Genomic DNA, 24,943 nt, shown 5'->3' on the forward strand with positions numbered 1-24,943 from the left:
TTCGTGACGGTGAGGGGCATACGCCTCAGCAACTCACACTGGCTGCAGTAATTTGAAAGCACCTAGCTTTACAGAACAGCCATCCCCTTCCTTTCCTTTCTTTTTTTTTCTTTCTTAATGAACATATCCCCCCCCATCCCTTCCTATAAAACATTGTGTTTTTACTTGAACTGCCTCAATTCCGTTACCATTAGAGGAACCAGCGACATTTTAGCCCGTATGAAACGTCCGATCCGACTGTCGCGCATACGTATTAATTGTAGGTGTATCTGTGTTCTTCCATATCTATTAACCGGCTTTCATATGTTATTTTGCTATATGCTTCTCTGGCTTCTAAAGTGGAGATTCCTAGGTCACCCATTACTATTTCGTTCGGTACGGATATGTGAGTAGTATAGATTAAGACTGTATAATAACCGTTACGTACAACAACATCCTTTTTCTAATCCAAGATGGCCGATTCTAATCCAATTCTAAGCCAAAATCCAGTTCTAAGCCAAAATCCAGTTCTAAGCCAACACAATCCACTTGTAATCCACGCACAAGTCAAATCCAAAGCCATCTGATTGGCCACCATTAGTCCCGTCCACTTCCTGTTGATTGGTCCACGCCAAGCCCCCCCACTGATTGGTCAATCGTAGCTCTGCTCCTTTGTGCTAATTAGTTGGCTTGGCTCCGCCCAGTTCACGCTAAATGGCCCGTGCTAAGCCTACTGGTCATTCATTGGTTGACTGTAGCTCCGCCCCCTTTATGCCAATTACTCGGCTCTGCCCACTTCACGCTGATTGGTGCATGCGTATCGCTGAGCACAGCTCCGCCCCTTTATGCTAATTAACCAGCTCCGCTGATTGGTCCATTCTAAGCCTACTGATCACTCTCCACATTTTCCACACTTTCTAAGCCCTCTGATTGGCCATCCCCCGTTTAAGCCTACCGATTGGCCCGTTCTAAGCGCACTGATTGGCTGACTAAGCCCCGCTGAACATAGCCTTCATTAGTGCCCGCCAGATGGCAGCGGCCCCGCTGCGGCTTTATCTCAGATGTTCAAACTTACCCATCTCTTCATGGCGATTGGCCCGCGCTAAGCCCCACCATAATGGCTAGCAGGTCCTGATTGGCCTTCACCGGCGCCCGCGAGATGGTGCGCCGATCGCTCAGCGGTGGCTTCAGATGGTTCTAGCCCAATTTTGTGTTCTCTATCTCAGATAGCTCTACGAGATCGAACAGACAGGGAAAAAATACCCTTGAACGGTTATTGAGTACATGTTTGAGGAAAAGCATGGTGGTCTTGGAGAGGTTGATTCCTTTGATGCTGGGTGTGGTTCCACGGAAGTGACGGATCATGTAGACGTCTCCGGGACAGCGGCTGAGAAAAATTTCGTCCTCCATGAGCTGGCACTTCCGCGTGCACTGGATATCTCGTAGCTGTCGCTCACGTCCAGCGAGTGAAGGCACGTGCGCAGCGATCCAGTGGTGTCCCTATTCAGGTTAATGCCGGATCGCATAGGTACCACGTGCCACTCTCTGATGGCCAAGATGTCGCCAGGGCATTCGTGCGCGTACGTGTGCTTATCCTTCTCCAGCTTGATGCTCGCAGTACAGTTGCCGGCGTCCAGCGCCAGCGCGCACGAGACGAGCGAGAAGAGAACGAGGTACCACATCCTTCCAGTGACGCAGGTCAAATGACGCTACTCCTACTCATCCTCTGCATTATCTGTGCGGCGGGGGAAAGAACACCAGGTGAAATCTCGCTATCTACGTCATCCACTTGAGCTTACCATTTTTGCAGCTTCCGTACGGGTAGGAGTCCACGTCATTGTAGAGGTATCGTTTGTCGTCGTACGCCATCAGACTTCTTTTCACATTTCTGATGGTGTACATGCACTGTTTCTTTCCCACTATTGACACCTGTTCGTGCGATACGCTGGCGTGCTTGAATAGGGTATCGCGGTACGTATCATGGAGGAGGTGTTTGCGCACAATGTACTTTTTGATCCCTTTAGCTCTTGCAATTTGTTTTCCCCCGGCTAATTTGATGGAATACATTTTGGCTTTCAAGCATATTACTTCCTCAATGGGTACGCTACCCGTTTCACTTTTGAACGCGCGAAGTCTACCGCGATTCCTCTCACTGTACAGTGGATGATCACGATCGAAGGAAGACAAGTCTAAATGGTCGTCGGCGATCGAACGTAACTGATCTTCGTAGTCCTTGCAGAATAGGCTGAGGATCAGAGAGTCCGTGTCAAAATAGCAGGTAATCACCGGACAAGTGAGCTTGCTCAACAGGGTTTCATAGTAGAATGAGTACATGGTTAACTTACTCAGTTCTAAAATCGTGAAGCCAATCTGCAGGGGGAAATCGCATCGCACTTTTCTTTTGCGCATTTCGTACATGACACAATCAGGGGACAAAATTTCCATTCGCGCGCATTCCGCCCGACTCCCGAGGCGACTCGCCGTCTCCTCATCGAAGGCTACTCGAATGTCTAGCATATTAAATTTATTTAGCAGCGTACGCCCGAAGACCATATTATTTGAGATTTTATAGAAATTTTTCTCGAACGTCGTGCTCGAGGCGACGCGTCTGACAACATTGTCCTTGATGTAGGGACGCAGGAATGGTGCCTGACGAAATTTTAGAATTCTGTGAATTTTTGTCACCTGCATGCCCAGTCTACAATAGAGCGCGAGCAGCGCGTAATTAGAGTTACTAAATAAGCTAGCGTAGCTTATTTAGTGACTCTATGCGTAATGAACGACATACTCGACCTTGTCCTTGCACGTGAGCAGCAGCTTTTTGCTGTTCGCCGGCTGATACATTAACTCTTCGAGGAGCCCTCGCTGGAATGGTGAGAGCCATTCCTTCGGGACGACCGCCTTCTCGGGAGCCAGGGGAAGTACCGCGTCAGCGCGTGGATAGATTTTGGATACTCCAAGTCGCCCACGTACACGTATCCCACATCCGAATCCGTGGGGTGACGCATAAAATCCACGGAGCTAAAATCCTCGACCCATTCGAAATCGCCGACGGGGAGGTGCTATATCATGCTGAATTCGTAAAGATTGTTGCAATCTATGTACTAAATGTACACCTCCTCTTTATCGGGATCGTAGCCACTGCACAGCGGGTTGTTAGCCCGTAAATGACGCCTGCTCGCTTACAGAGCCCGCCTCTAACACCCGATTCGATGGTCCGGTACATGTCCTCGTCGATGATCAGTTCCAATTTTGCCCGCGTGTAATTTAGAGGGCATTGCCACGAATAGGATGCCAGAGAAACGCAATGAAGCAATTCCAAACCACGCGCGTCGTAGCACAAGCGCCGGAAGTGCTGCATTACGTCAGCATGTAACAGGGCATGCGTTTTCAGGTACAATGCATTATAATCCCTCAGATTCGAGCATCTGAAACGTTCAAATACGTGCTGCGCGTACTGATAGTCTTCGTCGCTTATATCCTCCCCCGTCAGATCGTTTCGGAAGGCGGATTTTGCCGGCAGAGCTAATTCGTCGTAGACCACGAACGAGCTAACGTGGCTGTACGGGAATACACCTTTACGAAGCAAAATTTCGTAGTCGTCTCCAAATACCTGCTTCAGGCATTGGAACGCCTCTGCGCCCCCATGGATTTGACTGTTTCCACGAGCTCTCCCAGCGTCGAATTTAGGTACTGCATGGTATCTCTGAATAGGAAGGTGCCAATTTCGAACGATCCGATTTTTTCCATGGAACTGGCCACGATGAAGGGAGCTCGCTTCCACTCGAGAAGGTGAAATTCCCGCAGTAGTCCGGCCAAATCGTAGGCCAGATTGTGTACCATGATGGGCAGTTTTTCCCGGGTCGTGCACGCCACGTTACAGGGGTTGCACAGCGTCGCGATGTAATCGCGAGAACGCTCTCCGTGTCCAACGCGACGACGTAGTTGTACTGCTGCTTGTACTGTATTTTAGTAAATTCTATAAAGTTTTTGCCCGGTTCGCAAAATTCCAATATGATTTCGTTTACGCTCGCGCACAGGCTTTTTTCCTCGTTAACGCTCGCATACGAAACGCCTATTGTCTCTCATCAGTAACCGCTCGAGAGACTTGATTCCGAAAAAATGTTCATCTATAGCCAATAAGTGAATTTTCTTTTCATACTCGAGTTTTGGAGGTCGCGACACGTGCACTCCCTGATCGACATACTGGTATACGTACACGGATATCTTGTTTTTGTCTTCAAATTCATCCAGATCAGAGTAGGAAACGGGGTAGCGACTAGGGCACCAGTACTCCGCTGCATAGTTTTCACATTTTTTCCACAAATTCGTTTCCTGTGGGTGCAGGAGGGCGAGCGTATTGTGTTTAAAACACTCACCCTCCTTACGTGCTAGTAAATTAATATTCGTCAGCACGTTCCTGCGCTTAGCCAAAGGATCGGGAAGCACCCCATTGCATCCAAATTTTTTAGTTTTCACCGCGGGAATACATATTTGAACGTTTTGGACGTCGGTGCACACGAACCCGCTCCCTTCCCGCTGATAAATTTCGACGCGCCCCGTGGACTCCTGAATCGTGTCCATTAGGGTATTCGTCTCCGTCGCTGTGGACTTCGCGAGCAAACGCCATAAAGTGGGCAATGTGCGCGATTATCTCCCCCCGAGTTTCCCTCACAATTAAAACATCGGAACAAATGCAAAACCTAAAGGGTATTCTTTGCGCTCTCAATATAGCGACCATATCGTGAAAGTGACTCATTAAATATTGTCGCAAATCCTCTACTCCCTGATCGTGAACAGATGCCAATAGCATGTCTTTTGACGATACCTCTAAATGTGGCGTCAGTCTGGAAGAAGGGCAGGAAGGATGCATCCACGTCGGGGTGCGATCGCATCACATGAGCAGACAGTATAGGAGGTGCATCGTCCCGAGAATCGTCGTCCGTTTCATCCTCAATATCGTGAGGATCAAAAAAGCAGAATACACACCGAGGCACTGAAAATAAACGATCCTTAAGAAATGTGCAACAAGTAAAGGGAATAACTTACTTGTGAAGCGAGTGAAAGCAGACTGTTCCCCCCCTGAGGCGATCACGCGGCTTATAAACCAGCATCCGCGCTGCATGCGCCAACACGTTGGGGCTCGCTTGTTTCCACACGGTCGTAAATCATGTGCCACCTTGAGGATGAGGCCACGTTGGGGCCATCTGTCTAATATCAAAACGCACTTCCACCCGTCATGGTTAAAATGAGAACTCTATGGTGAGCTTTGTTTTATCACCGTCGAAGAAAACGATGCGTAAGTTTCAAGGTGGTGTAAACAGATTTCGCTTTCTCCACGAGATTGGGTCACCTTGAGGATGAGTCGGCTGCATGTTCGAACACGTTGGGGCCACCTGTTTTATATCAAAATGCACTTCATGGCCGAAATGAGTTTATACTATAGAATAGTGAGCTTTGTTTTATCACCATCGAAGAAAATGTTGCGTCAAGGTGATGTAAATATCGTTTCTCCGAGAAACTGGGTCACGTTGATACATGCACCAACATGATGGTGCCAGCTGTTTAATATCAAAAACGCACTTCCACCTGTCGTGGCGGGCCCCAGCGAAAAAATGTTGCGTCAAGGTCATGTAAATAGGCTTTCTCCGAGAAACTGGGTCACCTCGTAAATCATGTTTTCCGAGGCCGCGCGTATTAAAACCAAAAGTAAACTGTTGTGCCTGATGAGACAAGTCTATCTGAAGGAAAATATCCCTACGAGCCCATGTCAAAGCAGACCACCTGCTCATTGCCGAAACAAGCTTTCTGTAACCAAAAACAAAGGGTTCGCTTATGCAGTTTCCAAGAAGTTCCAAATGTCCTTCGCGCGCGCACACGCATCATATATCATATGCTGTTCCTGCGTGATTGTGTAAACAAAATCGCACCACCCTTGCGCTCCTCCAGGGGTGCTTTATATAAAAGTCGCGATATATACAACTCATTTGAGGTCTGTGAAGCTACTTCCGTCGGTCGACTCCCGGTGAAGCGCACAACGAGAAAGGTATGTTGCACTATTGTCTTCAAGATGAGGAAAGTTAGGTAATAGTTGTCCTCATTTTCAGTTCATTTGGCGTGCGTAGAAACTTGCACTGAGAGATATGTCATCTATTTTCGAGAAGCTGGATAAACTAAAGAAACCCGGTGATGGGGACATCCAGAAAATGAGCATTGTTCCGAAGAACGAAAAGCTCGACGTGTCGGACTTACGCAAAGTGGATACTATGTACGGGGAGTCCGTGTACGTGGAACTCCTGATGGACAATGATAAACGCGTAAAGGTGTACCTGCCCAGTCGTTTTAAGTGACTCACAGATGAAGATTTGCAAGAAATGCGAGAATTACCAGATCTGAAACTAGAGAAGAAGGAGAGATTCAGGGATGGTAAAAGAGTCGCATCGACCGACATCATCTTTACTCACGCGAAGAAGAAGTGACCGCGAGACCAGCGAAAGTCCGCGTCCCAATGTAATCAGCAGTAAAATAAAAATACATGTATTTCTGATTTTAAGAGAAAAAAATGTTGCGTTGTTGTGATGGATTAGGAAGATAGGCTGATATGATGGGAAGCTCTATTGATAGAGTGATATGATAGGGAGCTATAGCACGTATTCATTGACTAAGCAAGTATAGTTTGTGGTGGGGGAGAATAAAGGACACCATACTTTTTTAAGCGACAAACAACTTTTCTAGCAGCTTTATCGATTTTAGGTCATTAGCGGCGAGATTATCGGAAAACAGCGATACAATGCTCTTCAGTGATTTCCCTTTTGCTAACAATGTCACCACGATACAACAGTACACACCACACATTGGAGAATACAGGCTTTGAATACAGACATTATTATATTCGTCGACGGTGAGGCGTTTCAACTCGAGTTCGATGGGTGGCAGTCCGAAGGAATCAAAGTAGATGAGGTCATCCTTCATTTTCGCGTACAGAATTCAGTGCTCCCCGGCTTGCTTACGTCGATCGGTGTTCACCACGATTATACCCGGTCTATCCAGCGCGGGCAGACGATCGTCTCGAGCTTATACACCGCGGAAGAGTGCCGAAGTGTAATCGTTGTACTTCAGGAGTCTCTCGATTTCTTGCTCGAGCATCGCTAATCGAGTGCGACGTTCCTGTTCTTATCGATGGGCATAATTCGTACACTCCCGGACAGTATCAATACGGTCGTGGGTTCGGTTAAGGCACGTCGGAACTTGAGTTGCAGCCGAACGTTTCCACGCCTGATCGGTGACAGGTGGACGGAGGATTGATCGGGATCCAGGTCGTAGTACAGTAGGAAATTGTTTCCAACGTAGTGGTCGTATTCGTAGGAGACGTGCTTCTCACACAGCTGCTCCAAGAGGTTGAAGTAGCTTCGGTGGTTCAGGTTATTGTTGAAGTCGAACGTGTCTATTCGCTGCATCCCGTTCACGGTGAGCGTCGCCGACTCAATGTCGCAGTTCACAAATCGATACGGGTCCCGATTGAATGCTCCCTGCTAGGCTAGGGTGGGCACGAATGCGACCACCACCTTAGACAGTATCTTCTCTGGAAATAAATCTTCCAGGCATGCATCCAGGTTGCCAACTGGTAGCGAACGAATACGCGATTCACTTCCGGCCAGTGTGTAGAGAGCCTTGCGCTGCTGCAATTCCGTTTCGTGTCTGAGGAATAGGCTGGGAGACACAGTGATTTTCTTTATGTACAAGGTGGCGCTCATGATTTCCACTTTATGCATGTGGTGCTCCTGATCGGTCTTCATAATGCGGAACGCATCGGAGCCTTGATAAAAAACAAGCCTAATTTTCCCTCCCGATATGAGTAGCTTAGGCTGCAGGAAAATATCCGAGTTGATCTTGGAAACCAGGTCGATGGTCTTGGCACCTCATGTGAGGTTGTATCGTTCAGTCGGTCCACGAGCGCGAATGTTGTTTTCCGATTGACGCGCTTCTTCTTGCGTGTACAGACCCGCTTTATGAGCGGTATTTTGCTCCGTGGTGCTGGCGTGATGCAAAATATCCAGGTAGCTTCTATAGCTATACAAATCATTATTCGTAACCATGGTCTGATTCAAGAAGACGGCTATGTTCTTGAAAAGCGAGCTGGCGAACGCGTTGACGGGGTAGACCTCGTCGTAGGTCGTCCGATCGCCAGCGTGTGTTTCCGGTAGCGAACCATCGTCACGTACGATGCGGACTTTCGTCACTATGTACGCGGAGTTCAAATCGATATAGTGGTGCCCCAAATTCGAAAGCTGGAACTCTATGACGGAGGATATGTCAGCGACCGGGTAGAATACCTCATATTCCCCCTTCAGTATATGCCACTGCGTTCCCGGCACGAAAAATAACTGTGTTATCCAACAGAGGAGTGTCGGGATGTACGACATTAATCGTGTCCATCTCACAACTAAATTGTGGCCGCGCAACCAGCGTGATTTATGCCGTCGAAGACGTCCGGTTTTCTCCTCTTTCTTCGCCCGCCAGCCCCTCCGAGGTCGCGGAGAATTTCACGGCCGTATCTTTCGCCGATCTTTTAAGCGCACTTCGGAAAGAGTCTCCCTCCTACAGATTTTTGGCCACGCGCTTAGCGGCCGCAACAGCCGTCTTTTTTAAGTAGGGCGATACGCGTTTAAAGAGCGGAATAGCGAAACGCCCGAGCTGAGAAAAGAAATTGCCTCCCCTCTGGTACAGGTGCGACCTGTATACCGTCGGAATGCCAAATCCGCCCAGCAAACCAGATACATCCAGCAAATATCCGTAAGATATCTCGCCCGGGACGTTTGGATATCCAGTGGAGTTTGGCACAGATCCGTTTTACATCCATGCGATAATACTTGACGTCCGAAGGTTTCGATCTGTTGTACGGACCGAGTGTTCCGGAACAATATGATATAACTGGCGTTCAGCGATATCGCTCGTTGCGCGAGCGGCGTTGTGATAGAAGGAGGCTTGTGTGATCAGGATCACAGACGGATTCTTATGGTGGCTACCACGTACAAACAACGACTCTACCTCCGATAGAACCCCCTTTTCCATGATTTGATCGTCAAGGACTATGAGAGTGGGATATCGCTCATCTCATTCTGCGGGTATCCTGCCCATAAACTCCACACCGTCGAAATCTTTTTCCCAGCCGGTTGCATACTTTCGTACGTAGAGTATCTTCTGCGGTGAAATGCTACATAATTCGGGGTGTCTCATTATATTCTGCGTGAGCCCCGTATTGCCACACATGGACGCGCCGGAGATGAGAATTTGAGCGGGGTACTGGAACTGCATGCGCATCGTGGAATAACTCGAGCAGACTGTGTAGCGAGGTGTGATGCATCTTTATTTTCATCCATAGCTCCTAGCGCGATTGATGATCGTCTCCAGGACTCTTATTTCTTCCTGACATAGTTCCTGAAGCTCGCGCAGTCGTGTGACGCCTCGAAGCGGAATCGCGCGGAGTTGATGCACCTGCGTCGCGCCATCTGGTGGCACGAGGTAAGTTTGGATGTATGAGATACCCAATTGGGTTAGAACCATCTGAAGCCACCGCCGAGCGATCGGCGCACCATCTGGCGGGCGCCGGTGAAGGCCAATCAGGACCTGCTAGCCATTATGGTGGATGGCTTTGGATTTGGATTGTGCGTGGATTACAAGTGGATTGTGTTGGCTTAGAACTCGATTTTGGCTTAGAATCGGATTAGAATCGGACATCTTGGATTAGCAAAAGGATGTCGTTGTACGTAACGGTTATTATACAGTCTTAATCTATACTACTTCTGTGGCCTCTCAGGGCCATTCTTCCTATCTCTCGTTGTTTGCGTTCTAGAAATTCTCTTGTGTTTGAGTATATGCAGACTGCTCCATTGGCATATGTAATTGTGGGGACTACCACTGTTTTCCATAGTTCTCGTAGCACCAATGGATAGTGGAAACTCCATCGTGCCATCCTGTTCAGGTACTTGATTGCCTGCTGTGCTTTTGCTCGTATCTTTTGCTCATAATCTTGGAGGCTGGTCTGTGTAGTTGCTATGTCGATGCCGAGGTAGGTGTACGTTTCCTGGTATGGTATGGCTGTTCCCTGAACAGTAAGTTCTATTCCATCGTCCTTTTCATCCCAGCTCAGTATGGCAGATTTTTTTGTGTTAAATTGCAGACCTCTCTCCTCCGCAAATTTTCCGCATTGATTTAGCATCTCTTGCAACTCTTTCTTTTCTTCCGAAATCAGCACAAGGTCATCTGCGTATAAAAGCCCAGGGATTGTCAGCACCTGTTGTGTCCCATTGTCCCAATAGTTTAGCTTTATTCCCACGTTTATCGTCTTTAGTCTTTCTTCTAGCTCGGCAATGTATAGGTTGAATAGTATCGGCGATATGGGGCAGCCTTGCCTTAGTCCTTTCTTAACTTCGATCGAGCCAGTGAATCTTCCCTTCCACTTTGCTGATGCAGTGATGCCATTATATAGAGCTTGTACAATTTTTATAAGGTCATTGTCCATACTGTAGCTTTTTAGTACGTTCCATAGTATGTCATGTACTACTGAGTCATAAGCTTTCCTAATATCTAGAAATGCCAGGTACAAGCTTCTCTTTTGCCTTTTTGTGATATCCAATAGCTGTGTAAGAATAAATATATTGTCCTCCAGTCTTCGCTCCTTCCTGAACCCATTTTGCATTTCTCCGAAAATTCCCCTTTGCTCAATTGTTCTTCTCGTCTGCTCCCAACTATTCTTGCAAATGTCCTGTAGATTGATGAAGTTACGGCGATGGGACGGTAATCGTGATATGTGCCTTCTTCCATTCTATTGGTACTAGGGCATGTTGTGATAACTTCATTGAATAGTTTTCTCAAATGTTCTCTTCCTTTTGGGCCCAATTCCTTGAGTACCTTTGGGGATACTGCATCTGGGCCTCTGCTACTGCTAGCATCGAGTTTACGCAGCGCCCTTCTAACTTCCTGTTGTGTGACCATGTCCATCCCGGCCACTGTTACCCCATCCGTTGCTTCTATATGTGTTTCCGTTGCCATGGGTTTCGGTTCGCCGGCCATTTGTTGAGTCATCCAGTCCTGCAAGGTCTCCAGCTCCTTTTCCGTGCATGGGCCCATCTGGGGGTCATGGCCGTTGGTCTTGTTTTTTCGTGATAGGGACTTAATATACTTCCTTTGTTGGTGCTTTCTTTCCTGATGTTCTTAATGATCCAATGAAGTCTAGGTCCACCTGCCTGATTTTGTGCTGTATTAATTCAGCCGCTTCCTGTTTCTACTTGCGGTACTCTTGCCACGTTGTCTCAATTAAGTGAGTTTCCTGATCCTTTACTGCTTTCCTATGTAGGGATAGTGCTTCTTTTCTTTTCTTAATGCTACCTTTAACCTCTTTATCCCACCATTTCTTTAATCTTTTGCTGCTGGGTTCAAGTTCCACTTCTTTTGTCCTTCCTTGAGTTGCCAGAAGGGCTGTCCAGTCTTGATATGTTATGCTTGTTAGGTCCTGGTTCTCCAGCTTTAATGCAATATCTTCTTCTTGTTCTGGTGCAATTCTTGTTCTCTTACTTTGTGGTGGGTTTCGTTGTCTGCTCTCAAAAGAGATTGAAATTCCATTGTGGTCACTACCTACACTCCACAACCCTTCTTCATCCACATGGATCTCATTTACTTTCCTTGCTAACTGAGGGGACAGGAGACAATAGTCTATACAACTCCTCCTCCCCCTGGCACTCCGCGTATATTCCCCTTTGCATTTGCCCATGAGGTTTCCCAAGATGAGGTTATGTTTGTCTATAAAGTTCTTCAGTTCAATGCCCTGGCGATCGGTTTGTCCGTCCAGCTCCTCTATATGGGCGTTGAAATCTCCCATAATGAGTATTTCCCCTTTGTTCCGTAGTTCTGTAATGTCATGGTCCAAACACTTTAGTATTTCGTCATTCTGGGTTTGGGAATTCCGTCCAGTCCATAGATAGACCACTGCTAAGTATACATAGCTTTTTCCAATCGACCCTCATATCCACATATGTTCTTTGCACTGCAACTTTGTGCGGCTCCATCTCATGTTATTTCCAGTGATGACTTTTAAACCCCCCCCTAATCTTTCTCCATCTGACCTATTGCATGCTTCCCATCGCATATTGCCATGTAGGGGGGGGGGGTACTTCTTCATTCCTTAGGTGCGTTTCTGCAATTCCATAGATATCTATTGCACCTGTATTTATCATGTCCTCTACCTCTGTCCATTTTTGCTCTCTACGTCCTCCCTGTATGTTCAGGAATGCTATTGTTATTTTCCGTCGTGCCCTTCTTCTCCTGTGTCTGCCCCCTTTTGCCTGGTTGTTTGCCTTTGTTTGACTATCATTTTGTGTTGCCGGTCCTACCACCTCCTGTGAGGGGGTTCTTCCCTGCATCTTCTTAGGGCACTTATTAGTACCTCCACCAGGTCTGTGGTTTTCCGATGGGGAGATCTTCTTTGTCGTGGTCTTCCCACATAGTCTGGGGTCGGAATATATACAGTCGGGAGATCTAAAAAAGCTGCCTCCTTGTTTCCCAACCTAAAGGCTAGTCTAGTGGATGCTTGCTCGTTATAATGGATGCCATCAGTATCCATAGCTTCTGGCCACCATGGTGTTTTTATCAAGCTGACGTTGGTGCTGCTGTTCTCCTCTCTGTTGATCCTATATATAGCCTTGTTAAGGTCTGTTGCAGCAGCTTGTAGTTCAGGTCCCTGCTGATAAATGCCAGGAATTGTGCATAACTCGAAAGCCACATTGGGGTGCTCTGCAGCTGCCCACGTCACCCACTCCTTCAACTCACTTGCTACCACGTCAGCTGGGGTACCTGTTAGAAGATAATTTGTTCCAGCTTGGATTATAATTAGGGCGTCATTTGCTCCCACTTTTTTCATCTGGAGAGCAGCTTGTTGGAGAATTTGTTCCACTCCCGCTCCGCCTTTTACACATATTTTTACATCATCTGTGTTCTGTGTTATTCGGCCTATTGTTTCGGTCATGCGTCTCATATTAGAGTCGCCCACTAATATCGCCACTCGCTTTCCTGTTGCTACTTGGGACTTTACTTGGTGGGACTGGCGTCCATCATGCATCCCGTGATTGTGCGTCTGATCTCACTCTGGTCCGGTTCTGTTGCACCGCTGTTGCTGTCATTCTTCCTTCCGTCGCTCTCTGCCATATTTGCAGTCTTGTTGTATTCCTCCCTGACGTTGTTCGTGATTTGCAGTGTTCCCTGCCGATACCGTTCGCGTCCGTCGTTCATAGGCGTCAGTTTCGGTCATCCCACGTGACTGCGCAGGGTTGGCAACAAACGGAGCAGCTCCGCTGTAGTTAGGGGCTGAAATTCGCCCACTAACACTGTCCATGACCAACGGATGGCTGCGCCCGGGCGGTCACGCTCGGGGATAGGAGAATCCCATTGACGGCGCGCCAAGTACGTTCTCTAGAGTCTTCCTATATTAACTCTATGGCAGTGTTGCCACACGTTAAAAAAATTTATCTGTAGATCCGAGTCCGAAAAATCTGTAGGTCGAGCTAAAAATCTGTAGGCACTAAAAACTCAGTGACTTGAACGTTTTGCCTTCGAATCTGGAATGTCTGACTGCATCTCCAAATTAGTGGAGGAGCAAGGACTTAACCGCTTGTGGTGTTCAGCAGTGGAACGAAATAATTATTTCGTTCCACTGCTGAACACCACAACCGGAATTTATTGCTGCGGCGCACTGTCATTACGTGTTTTAACTCTCGGTTTCGGTTTGCGATGTCGCGTTTTTTGTGATTGCAGCGGACTTAAAGTGCATCTCCGCTGCTGTTCCGAAAGTGTGGAGACGTTGTGATATTCAGAACCGTGGTCCGAACTTCATTCATAAACGCACATTGGTTTCCAAATTTCCGTACTCCCTCGTGAGAAAATTGAGAAAATTCAAACCGAAACTACCGGGCGGCGGTTCCACTTGGGACGTCATACATGGAACTGCGCGGTTTGGACAGCCACACCTAGCCAGCTCTGCCAGTCCTCCTCAGGTACCCGCGGACGCGGCTGTAGAGTATGTACCACTGCGCCCATACACCATGCTGCAAGCCCGTCTGCAACAACGTCTACAGCAATAAGCAAAAATGTGTCTTGCATTTACATGAAGAAAGGCTACCCGACTAGGTAACACAGCGCGGAGGCTGATACTGCAAGTTTTCATTGTTCCTACACATGTACTCGTACGGCTATCCCTTTATTATATGCGTGCTCATACACGCATAGCACCGCGCATACATTAATACAGATGCCACAAGCATCCCACTTCACACTTGGATGCACAGTGGTCAGCAAAAACGGTCTTTTTAGGGCAGAGCTGTCATACATACTGGCTACAAAGCATAATGCTGCTTTAGTTAGCTTCAAGAAAAAGAAAAATATCCTGCAGTTAGGGAGTGTAGACAGTGCCTGTGCAATCACCAATCACACACAAAATTTGTGTAGTTTTTACTTCAATGTATGTACTGGTTTTAGAAATATGTGCAAATGCATGTAATATGTACAAAGGACATGCACCATCGCAAGTGCAATGTGTAATCGTGGGAGCGCACTGAACATTTGTAAATGAAGAGTATCACTGGGTGAACTATCAACAGACAAATAAAGTGTGCCGACATCAACCAGACATTAGCCGGGGAGAACTTCATGCACATCCGAAATGTGCTTGATGCACCATGACACACGCTATTATGCGCACCATGTACTGTCCTCTGCACGCTTAATTCGGAACAACACAGTGCAAGGAAATTCTGGTCAATAGCTTCCTTTGTGTAGGTTGTTACCATTGAGTGCACATGCCAGAGCTGTGCCTGTTGCTACAAATAACTTATCACAGTTACTGATAACCATGCCCAATTGTTTACCATAGCAAGTTGATTTACTATATAATCAGTTACACGGCAACAATGTAACATGTTACTGTTGCCATTACTTTTTAACCATATATTAGAATGAAGGACAAAGCCAGAGTCACACTAGCTCAATAACGTTGTCCGTGGCTTGTGTGGGACCCGTTCAGGCAACCACATATGCATTGTTTTTCACAGGCAAGATGTACGTACCATACCATGTTGTGCTTCTAGAAGGAGAAAATGGCAGCCTAGTAGCGCACAATGATAGCATGTCCCAACTATAAGCAAACTTTGTCATGGACAATTCGATGCATGGCAATTCATCTTAGAGTAGGTCACAACATGGAAGCCATTCACACCCAGCAATGAACACGAGCAATGTTTGCACCTTTAACGTGAAACCTTGTTAAAGCATACCCTCTTAAACAGTAGTTCTCCTTTAAATGCAGTAATGCTGATCACCAGACTTACTTCCCGTGTATATAATGTGACCCTGTTAAACTGTACTGCTGCTTAATGCGTAGCTCTTCTGCGTCCCCCACCAAGCATGCTGTAAAGAGGTTTCACTGTACAGTGATGGTTTCACTGTACCCTGCATGGCCCACGGAGTCGTAGCAGAAGGTAAAACAAAGGAACATGGAGAATGACACTGGTTTTCACTTCATGACCTTTTTCTGTGGGAATGTCTGTTCCTAATGCTGGCACTATGTAAATCCCCTTAGTTTATGAGAACTCAAGAATCCGACTACACTCAACACTCTGGGGATGGACTTCGGAGAACACAAATATTCTTCCCCCTTATCGTGATCATCCACCACTGCTATCCTGACTTACAAGTCGAGTGGCACCTGGGTAACATCTGCACAGTGCATGTCCAATTCACTTCCCCACTCCAGAGGTGACTCACTGCTACCTAAGTTATAAACAAAACTTAAATGACTAACCCCCAGTCACTTGGCCAGCTCTGTGAGTTGTGTCAATGTACAAAAGGCATTGCATACGACACATACAACAACAACAACAACTTTATTTTCGGCCTTGGAGAGTGGGGAGTTTCATCGCAACAGGCGATACTCTACCCCAACGACACATACATATAACACGCTACATATTGACAATTTGTTAAGCACACACTTTTAACCGATTACTCTTCACGATACACTTTATACACAGAGTGAAGAAAATTAAGCTTCCAAGAACGCTTCATGAATAAAGCGACACAATAAAAACGAGCACAATTTTTCTGCTGCTTGAGCGAGAAAGAGGTGCTTTCTCGACTGTCACCTGTTTCTAACACAATGACCACAAAAATAGCCCCTGGTTATGTACAGCTGTGGCCCAGGCCAGCACAACCGCTTCAGTGTCCACGTGTATGATACAGGTCCGAATGCTACGTACCTCAAACAGATGCTTTGGAGGGATGTAGGGTACTAAGCGTTGCTATGTCATGAGTTTGCTGCATATTACGTACTATATCTGTCCTAAGCAAAATAATAACTTTGGTCAATTCCACAATAAAGATGACACCGCTGAAAAATGAGTGCATTGAGAGCCTTTTATCTCAACCGCATTAGTGGGCAGGGCAGTAAGTTGTGCCAAACAGAAACGGTGGAAACAGCCCTGAGTCAGTATTTTGTATTTTCACCTGCAGAATTTTCATAATGCCTTGAGAAATAGGGCCCTAAGTATGCAGGTGTGTCAGGGGTAGAACTTAACTGTGTTTTCTAGCAGCTTGATCACAACACATCCTCAAGCTTTAGTGTTTAGCCCAATTTTTCCTTGACTTTGCACTCCAAAACATGGCTCACCTGTTTCAAGTTGAACACTATAGCTACAAGCAAAACCCTCAAGGCAGTGACATCCTAATCACTCACAAAATAGGCAGTTCACCACCTCTCCAAACTTCTGACCACGAATGTTAACGTAGGCCTAAACCACCCAACGACCCATGGTTCCCATCGGATGATCAAAGTTTGTATGAAAGCTTCTGAGTGTAATCCAAGCAGGGGCAGAGATACTAGCAAATAATGCAAGCAGTTGCTGCTCTGCCCCAGTCGTCTCATAACAGTAGTGTCCGGCTCATTGCTGGCCACCCGCTGCAGTAGGCAGGTTTCTCTTTCTATGCAAGGTCATCAAGGGTGCAGCTCATTTTTTTTTGGACATGCCGAATGGGTACAACCTTTGTGTAGGGGCGGCCGACACATGCTTTTCATAGGACAGCATCAAAAGACACTACTTTGGAACCAGGTGACAACTGTGAAAAATTTAAAGAGCAAGGGGTGTGTGTACAACAATGAAGACTGCACTGGCAAAGAAAGGCTGGCAAATTTCCGTATAACAGGGCTTCATCTTAAGCTCTGGAATGCTACTTACTCTCCAAATGCAGTCCGATGATTATTTTTGAACCTTAATTTCCACGATTTGTTGCATGGAATTATTGGACTATTTTTCACCCCTGAATTTGAAGAAAGGAAATAAAAGCATAAAACTTCAGGGCCAACGTATTAACAAGTGGTGCAGAAATGCCAAACTGTACATGTATCCGAGTCCTATACCCCATGAGGTGAACACAGAGCATGCTGAAACGGTTGAAGCTATTGGTCTCCCTTGGCATCTAATAGCAACTGTAACCGAGCGCACTTAGCAGCTATAGCGACGACGGTGCTCCTGCTGTGCCTGGTCAAGGCTTGGTTTTGGGCCATATTTGCAACTCAGTGTTTCCTGCCTCGTTCGTGCAACAGCCTCCTCAGCCACTCGGTATGAAGGCCATTGTGAGACGAGTTCCAGCACACGGTCAATCAACTTCTGGACGTAGCCTGCAAGAGCGCAAACTCATGCATCTCATCAAAAGTAAAAGCAACAACAAGAAATGTGTTATTTCACTATGCCATTTCAGATTATCCAGCATATTAGGAAGCCCCACATTTCACAGAATATTGACCACATAGCCAGGTGATAAAAACTAGCCAATGTCAGAAAACTCTGTGTACTGGATAACGCGCAGTAATGCAATATCCTCATTCATAGTGGTGTCACCATCAGTCAGTGGAAGAGAATTTTACCTCATAAATTGCAGCAGTTACCTAGTGAAGTTAATTTAAAAAGACCTGGGGGCTTAATCGCTTCATCGTCGTTACGGTCGTTACAAGCTAACGAGTGGCGGGAAATTCAAAATGGCGGGCGGGAAATTTAAAAAGGTGGGCACGTGATAAAACACGTGCACGGCGCTCTTCGCGCGATACGTGAAGGATGTGGTACACGTCACGCGCAATGTGTCACGTGCCCACCTTTTTGAATTTCCCGCCACTCGTTAGCTTGTAACGACCGTAACGACGATGAAGCGATTAAGCCCCCTGGACACATGGCAGTAAACTGCAAGGACCCAGCCTCACCATATGATGCCTTTCCTTTCACACCGACGACTGTCCAGCGCTTTTGTGCTTTAGAGCACTTGACAATGTGCTTGGCCACTTGCCGGTCAGCATTGTAGTTGTAATGCATGGCAGCGATGTAAGATCTAGAAATATCAGAAACATCTGTGAGGCTTTTTGCTGCTCTCAAAAATGAAGTTGTAACAATGCAGTCTTATGCTTGATACCTATACATATGTAAAATGCAGGATATATATCCTAGTTCAGGTTTTTGCATCCAGTGATGCCTGAACCTTAAAAGTGAACTAAGACTAAGAAATTTACCGAGCCAGCATTCCATCATATGACAGCTTCCATGCCTTTGGAGCAAAGTGGATGATCAGCCCGTGGAATCACTCGAGGCCAAATGTCTGTCTGTCGGGAGATAGCTGAGGCACGTCCTTTAGCAGATGTGGTGATGCCACGATACCTTTCAGCTTCTCATAGGTGCCTATCTCTGGTAATCAGAAAGCAAGGTACAATTCGACACATTTGTAGTGTAAAGCAGCTGTAGCTGAGCAAATGCAAAGCCCAAAACACGCTCAAAGCAAACTTACCCTAAGTCGCCATGGGCACACTTGGGTGCAGGGAGTCTGGGTGCTCGTGTATATCTGGCAGATGTCGTAGTATGGTCCTCCACTTTGCTAGCACCAAGGCTCCATCGTCGTTGCTGGTACGTGCACACCAGTAAAGATGGCGCACGGTGGTTGGGCACCATTTCTGAATAACGTTGTGCCTTTTACCCGCAGCTGCTGCAACCAGTTTCTTTTTTATGCCTAGAAAGTCCTGAAAGGTTTATATCCTGCACAGATTTTGTTTCCCCGTAGCAAGGGACGACCATGTGTATTACCTTTGGCAACACGCCACACATCAAACCGACGTCTTATGGTAGGGTAGGTCCGCTTCATAAATGCTTTCACCTCAGTGTGCCTGTCAGTGACAAGCATAGAGATGGACACATCCTGCTGGTTGAGGAATGCCAGGGCTCCCTCTAGGCCTTCCCTCTCCATGCGGTTGCTGGAACTAATTCCAGTGGACTGCGATTAAAATAATTGAGCATTGTACACAAGCGATTGCATAGATGTGGCTACTCTCATAACATGTAATACCTTGACAAGCTCCACATGGATAATTCGGTTGAGGTCAGCTTCCAGCAGTGAATACGTGCCGAAGTCAGCTGAATTACCAGGTGAATCGGCCCTACCATCACCCGCGAGGCATAGCTACCTTCCCTTCAACTGTTGCAGCAGCTGTGGTTGCTCTGACTGCCACACCTGCACAAGTTACCAAAAACAAATCGATTCAGTACCAGTAGCATTGAAAACTAAGATTATGTATATGTGCTCAATATAAATTCTAGATAATGTCTAAAATCGTGAATTGAGACCTCAGTAACAGCAGGCAGCATGTAACAACGCTGGAACTTGAATAATTGTGTCTTCTGTATGGTTCTAATGCCCATGAAGGAGAACATTCGTAGCAGTTGTGTTGGACTGCCACCAGAAAAAAATATTGCACAGCACAATAGAATGTTCCCAAGCGGTTTCCCTTGGATCGATGGCTGGCTGCACCACTTTGTGATGTGGGAGTTTGGACAGCTGATAGTTGCCTTCACCATAGTGCCAATGCAGCTAAGGGAAACTTCACAGTCTGGGGCTGAGCACTGCGGGCACCTTTGGAGCAACTGCTTGAGACAGGACTCAAAGACAATATACTTCGGTTCTTCTGCAGTCCCAACTTCTGGCTCTTCCACAATGTTGAAAGACCTGCAACAGGAAAGTCGTGTAAACCCCGGACTTTTAAATCAAAATTAGATGCATACATGTCGCCTCCAGAAGCTTCATCTGGGCGGTACGAAGTATCCTTTGGGTCGAGTCTATGTAAATTAAAAAAGAAGTCAGGCAGCGCATCAGTGTGCTGTAATTTCACGCCCATAAGCCATATGATCTGTTGAAAAGAGCTTGCAATTGGCAGGGTGCGGCACATCTCGCTAAATATTATTGAATATATAGAATGAATAATGTACAGGATAATGCCCTACACAAAGTGTAAGGGTATGTTACCACCTTCAGCCGACCGACCACAGTCAGATGCACTTGTCACGCAGCGAAGCCAAGTCAATCGTTACATTAGAATTAAAAAGTTACAAAATTAATCTCACACTCAAGAAAATACACTAAAACAGTACAGGCTATTTGTGACATTATGCAAGCTGTCCTATTGTGATTCAATGCAACATTATTTTTTAACAATGGGGTTAATGTAAAATGGAACACCCTACCATTTCTGTTTAATCCACAAAAATACCAGGATGACTGCACGATGCAATAAAAATATAGTGGAAAATACCCTGAAGTTATCGAGTTTTATTAATTTATTTTCCCCCTCAAATTTGGAGGGTAAAACTCAGGCCAATAACTTCACGTAAAAATGTCATGCAAATTAAGGGGGAAATCAGCATCAGACTAAGTTCTGGGAGAAATCAGGTTTTATTGTTGAACTAGCTTTTGTCGTAACGTTTATCCGGAACTGTGCAAAACCCAAACCTAATAGTCACGACAAAGCCTCCAAATTAATTTTGCAGCCTTGCTGTAATTTTAGCTCAGTGAGTAATAACAACCCAGTGAAAACATGGTAAAACATACCATTCTTCATCATCATCATCTTCAGTTGCAAGCGACATATCCATGCCAGACGTGCCACATGATGCGACCCTGTTTTGACAACATGACAGCTTGTTGAATAGATTAAGCAAAATAGGTCATAGTCGAGATGAAATAAAAGGGTGAGCAGGCAAGCTAGCTGGTGGAAGTTTGAGTTTGAGTTTATTTTATTTAATGAAATTGTTATTTACCATATACATGAATGGCGAGGAAAAAGCTGTTGGTAGCAACAGCTTGACTAGCCTCGCCTTTCAATATACTCTGGCAGCAAAAACAACAGCTTGCATGTGATCAAACAAATATTAATTAATTAAGTTACCGCAACAAAGGTACAAATAAAATAGATGAACATTGAACTATACATAGCATTTATACAAAAAATATGTACAGACAACCAACCATGATATATACCAACCATGATATACACACTCAGCCCTACGTATCATCGAGGGCTATTTACCAAAACATACGTTTGTCTTATTTTTGTTCATTTAATAAAAACATCTGAAACATAGCGCGTTTAGATGCGCGACGTAAGCGTTCTTCAGTAAAATTGTATTTGTTTAGTACGCTAGGCAATTGATAATGTAACGTCTGTAAAGCCGTAGTTCGTTCTTGGGCGCGGAACACACCAGTGTACTGGATTCCTAGTTTGTCTGGACTGGGGCCTTTTTTGTAAGTTAGCACAGCTACGCAGTATTGCCTTATTCTGCCGAATCTCTGACTTCACGGAAGCCAAAAGTTGGTATTCGTACAGTGAGCCCAGTCTCATAACATTAAAATTTAGAAAGAGTCTGGAAGAATGAGCGGCACGGGGAAGATTTGCAACAACCCGAAGCGCATTTTTTTGTAATATTACTAATTGGGTAATTGACTTCTTCGTTCCATTTCCCCAAACGAGGTGGCAGTAACGTAAGTGTGAATCGAAAAGCATATGATATATTAACAATTTTTGTTTGGTTGGTAGGAATTGGCATCGTCTCATCGTGCCCAGTACCTTACATAGTTTAGAGCGTATGTAGTCACAATGGTGATCCCACAACATGTGTTCATGGAAAATGACACCAAGGGTTTTAACTGTAGAAGAAAGACTTACTTCAGAATAGTCTGATCGTAAGGCATGGTTCAATGTTGGTTCATGATGGTTCATGGTTCAACATGGTTCATAGTTCAATGAGGGTAGCATATACCTTGCGTCTGAGGGAACAAAACGACACCAGAAGTAGTTGACAGCTTCTCGTGTCGTCTTGTTCCCTCACGCTCAAGGTATGCAGCCCTTGTCTTGCAGTACATAGGAGCCAACAGTGCTATAATGCATACATTTCGTCTTCGATGAAACACTCATCGATTTCTTGAGAGCGTGGATCCTCTGGTGCAGGGAACGGGGTTGAAGACCGGATGGGTTCCAGGAATTCGTGAGGCAGCTCTCTGTATTCCTGGCTTATTTCTTCTGTTCGGAGAGAGAAAAAAAAAATAGACCTGCACTACTCACAACCTGCAACTCACCTTGTGTCGATCCATTCGCACCCTCGTTGCATGCCCAGACACCTGTGCAAGTGCACTGCACGTACTTTGACATGTGTATTCACATCAGCTGTGGCGCTCCAATGCAGAATAACGTATCGTGTGTAGTAGGAACATTTCTCTCGCTCGTTCCACCATCGCAGTGATGAGCGAGGATCGCAATGGACCACAAAAACAATAAAGCTCGATATAATATTTCCACAGACATAATGAAAGCGTACATGCGTGACGCGAATTATAAACGTTGTGGTTTCACTTCAAAGCCAGCCAAGTCAAGTCTGTGAGGCAAGGAACGTCGTTTCCGATATACTATTGATTGTGTCAGTGACATTTTTAACAGAAAAGGGATGTTGATTTCTGTTAAAGCGGCCTCCCATCTACCCTCCAACTTCTGCGGATCGGCTAGCTTTACTCGGAACTTACTCGTTCTGTTGTCGGGAAACACATCCAAAGATGCATTTGAGAGCAGGTTTACATAAAACTGGTCAACCATGTTTTTTTTTTCTTTTTCTGGTGAAATTTCTACGCGTACGCTTATTTTATATCACCAGAAAATGCGTTGACGTTGTCACAGCGAAACTAGTGTGCTGTGGTTTGAAAACCGAAATTAGACACGGTCAAAAGCTTGAAACCAGAGGGTATCTGGCAACCATTGAAAACCTAGGAATTCGAAACTGAAACCAGAACTACACGTGGAATAACCAACCTTGGCATCCATTTATTTGAAACCGAAACCGAAACTACAGACGGCCAAAGCTTGAAAACTAGAGGGCGCTTTGTGGGAACCGAAACCAAAACTACCTGGCGCTCTGACGCGGCAACCAACCTAGGTAACGGACTGATCGTGACGTCAGCCCGATCGGAAAAATGCAATGAAATATCATCGGATGTTATTGCTTGTTATTGCATGTCATTTGCGTGTTCAATATGCATCCAGGTGCCTATCAAACACTATCGACACGTGAGTTCCCATTGTTTACCTGAGTTAACCGTTACCTTATTCTGTCTGCGCATGTTATTGAAACCTGGGAACCCATTGTTCCCACTATCGATACATGATTTCCATCGTTTTCTTAGATATCTTATCGTGCGTGTCGCATGTAACCTGAGCGGGCCATTGTTACCACGTGCTATATCTATAGGGAGCGTGCAACACCTAAAGGGGGCGCGCGGTCTCGCGGCGACAGCGCCGCGAACCGCAGGTTCGGTGTCGGTCGTGGTGATGGCTTCTGTTGTACGCCCATTGATTTAATAGGTCGCGGATGTTTTGGCATGTGCGCGATGGCTACAAACATAGTTTTGAGGACCGGCTTTCGCAGAGTTGATAGTGCAGGATTTTTTAGAGGCGCAAACGAGGAGAAGGGGGAGAAACTGTGGAAGAGCAATCATGTTTTTGTGTGTCAGAGGAAAGCAAGGGCCATCAGTCGTCTATATTGAAAGGACGCTGCGTGCGGCAAGCAAACGTGAACCTTGAGGCGTACTCGGTCGTAATTGAGGTACGTAACGTTTTGCTTGACACAGCGATGCGTTCCTGTATCTTACTTCACATTAACATTAGCAGGGAAAGTAAGTTAGGTCTGTACACAAATGCAACTCAACAATTTTATTTCTTTCAGCTTGATGTACGAAGACAAATTAGTCAAGCGCATTGTAAATGTAAAGGTGGAGTGGAAGGTAAGTGTAAACACACGGCAGCCCTCGTAGCGTATGTAAACAATGGAAATCCAACCACTCAAACCTCACAACCGAACAAGTGGAAAACACCCTCAAACAAGCAGTTGAAGCTCTACACTAAAGGTGTCGAATTCACGAACATGTTTCCTCCAAAATCTTCTCCCGAAATTTCCACGGCACCCATTCCAGAAGAAGTTATAAATATGAACGGCACACAAGGACTGATGTTAAAAGTCTATTTGCTACTCAAAGAAAATTCATGTTGCCTCGAGGAACTGATGCCTTTTATAGGGTGGTCCACTCCTTGCTTTGGATCATCAGAGTGTACAGAGAATGACTTAAAAGGCATAGAACACATCATGATAGATGACTGTATGTGTAACTCCATAGCAGTGTCAACTGTGCAGCAAAGCATGTGCCCCGAGTGGCACTTGTTGAGGAGAGAAAGACTTTCAGCAAGTAGCAAAGCACATAGAATCAGGGTAGGCCAGGCTGACTTTGAAGCGCTAGCACGTAGCCTCTGCATTCAAACTCGGTTTAGCAGTAAAGCGTGTAAGTATGGCAGTGAGACAGAAACCACAGCCAGAAAAAAGTATGAGGAGCGAGAAGGTTGTGGGGTCATTCGGGTATGACTAGTTATTAGCAAGGTCCAGGGTTGGCTTTGCTGCAGTCCAGACGAGTTAGTGCAGGCAGGCGACACAGTACTACTGGAAATAAAGTGCCCATACCGGTGCCGTGAGCAGCCTATTTTCGACAAGGATGGTAACTTCTTTGTAGACTATCTTTAAAA

The 24,943-nt window shown here is 46.0% G+C and overlaps 2 protein-coding genes and 1 long non-coding RNA gene across 10 annotated transcripts in view; all 3 read right to left on the reverse strand.

The window, feature by feature from the left end:
- Positions 1-1,223: 1,223 nt before the first annotated feature.
- Positions 1,224-5,427, reverse strand: LOC135366586 (uncharacterized). The gene is made up of 2 exons (XR_010414228.1): positions 1,779-5,427; positions 1,224-1,714 (listed from the first exon to the last, which is right to left on the reverse strand). It is a non-coding gene; the product is annotated as an uncharacterized LOC135366586 (long non-coding RNA).
- A 4,339-nt stretch (positions 5,428-9,766) lies between these two features.
- LOC135367541 (uncharacterized) lies at positions 9,767-11,109 on the reverse strand. The gene is made up of 2 exons (XM_064600835.1): positions 10,891-11,109; positions 9,767-10,273 (listed from the first exon to the last, which is right to left on the reverse strand). The coding sequence occupies exons 1-2, from the start codon at positions 11,107-11,109 to the stop codon at positions 9,767-9,769; spliced, it is 726 nt and encodes a 241-aa protein (XP_064456905.1).
- Positions 11,110-15,891: 4,782 nt separating this feature from the next.
- LOC135366588 (uncharacterized) overlaps positions 15,892-24,943 on the reverse strand; it is an 83,109-nt gene continuing 74,057 nt past the window's right edge. For all 8 annotated transcript variants that reach the window (XM_064599356.1, XM_064599360.1, XM_064599359.1 and 5 more), the window contains 6 exons: positions 19,402-19,566; positions 19,143-19,329; positions 18,850-19,068; positions 18,578-18,749; positions 18,275-18,399; positions 15,892-17,698 (listed from right to left, as the gene is read on the reverse strand). The gene's annotated coding sequence lies outside the window, so the exon portion shown is untranslated. The remainder of the gene's footprint in view (positions 17,699-18,274; positions 18,400-18,577; positions 18,750-18,849; positions 19,069-19,142; positions 19,330-19,401; positions 19,567-24,943) is intronic.

The sequence above is a fragment of the Ornithodoros turicata genome, chromosome 8 (genome assembly GCF_037126465.1).
Source record: "Ornithodoros turicata isolate Travis chromosome 8, ASM3712646v1, whole genome shotgun sequence".
Lineage (NCBI taxonomy): Eukaryota > Metazoa > Arthropoda > Arachnida > Ixodida > Argasidae > Ornithodoros > Ornithodoros turicata.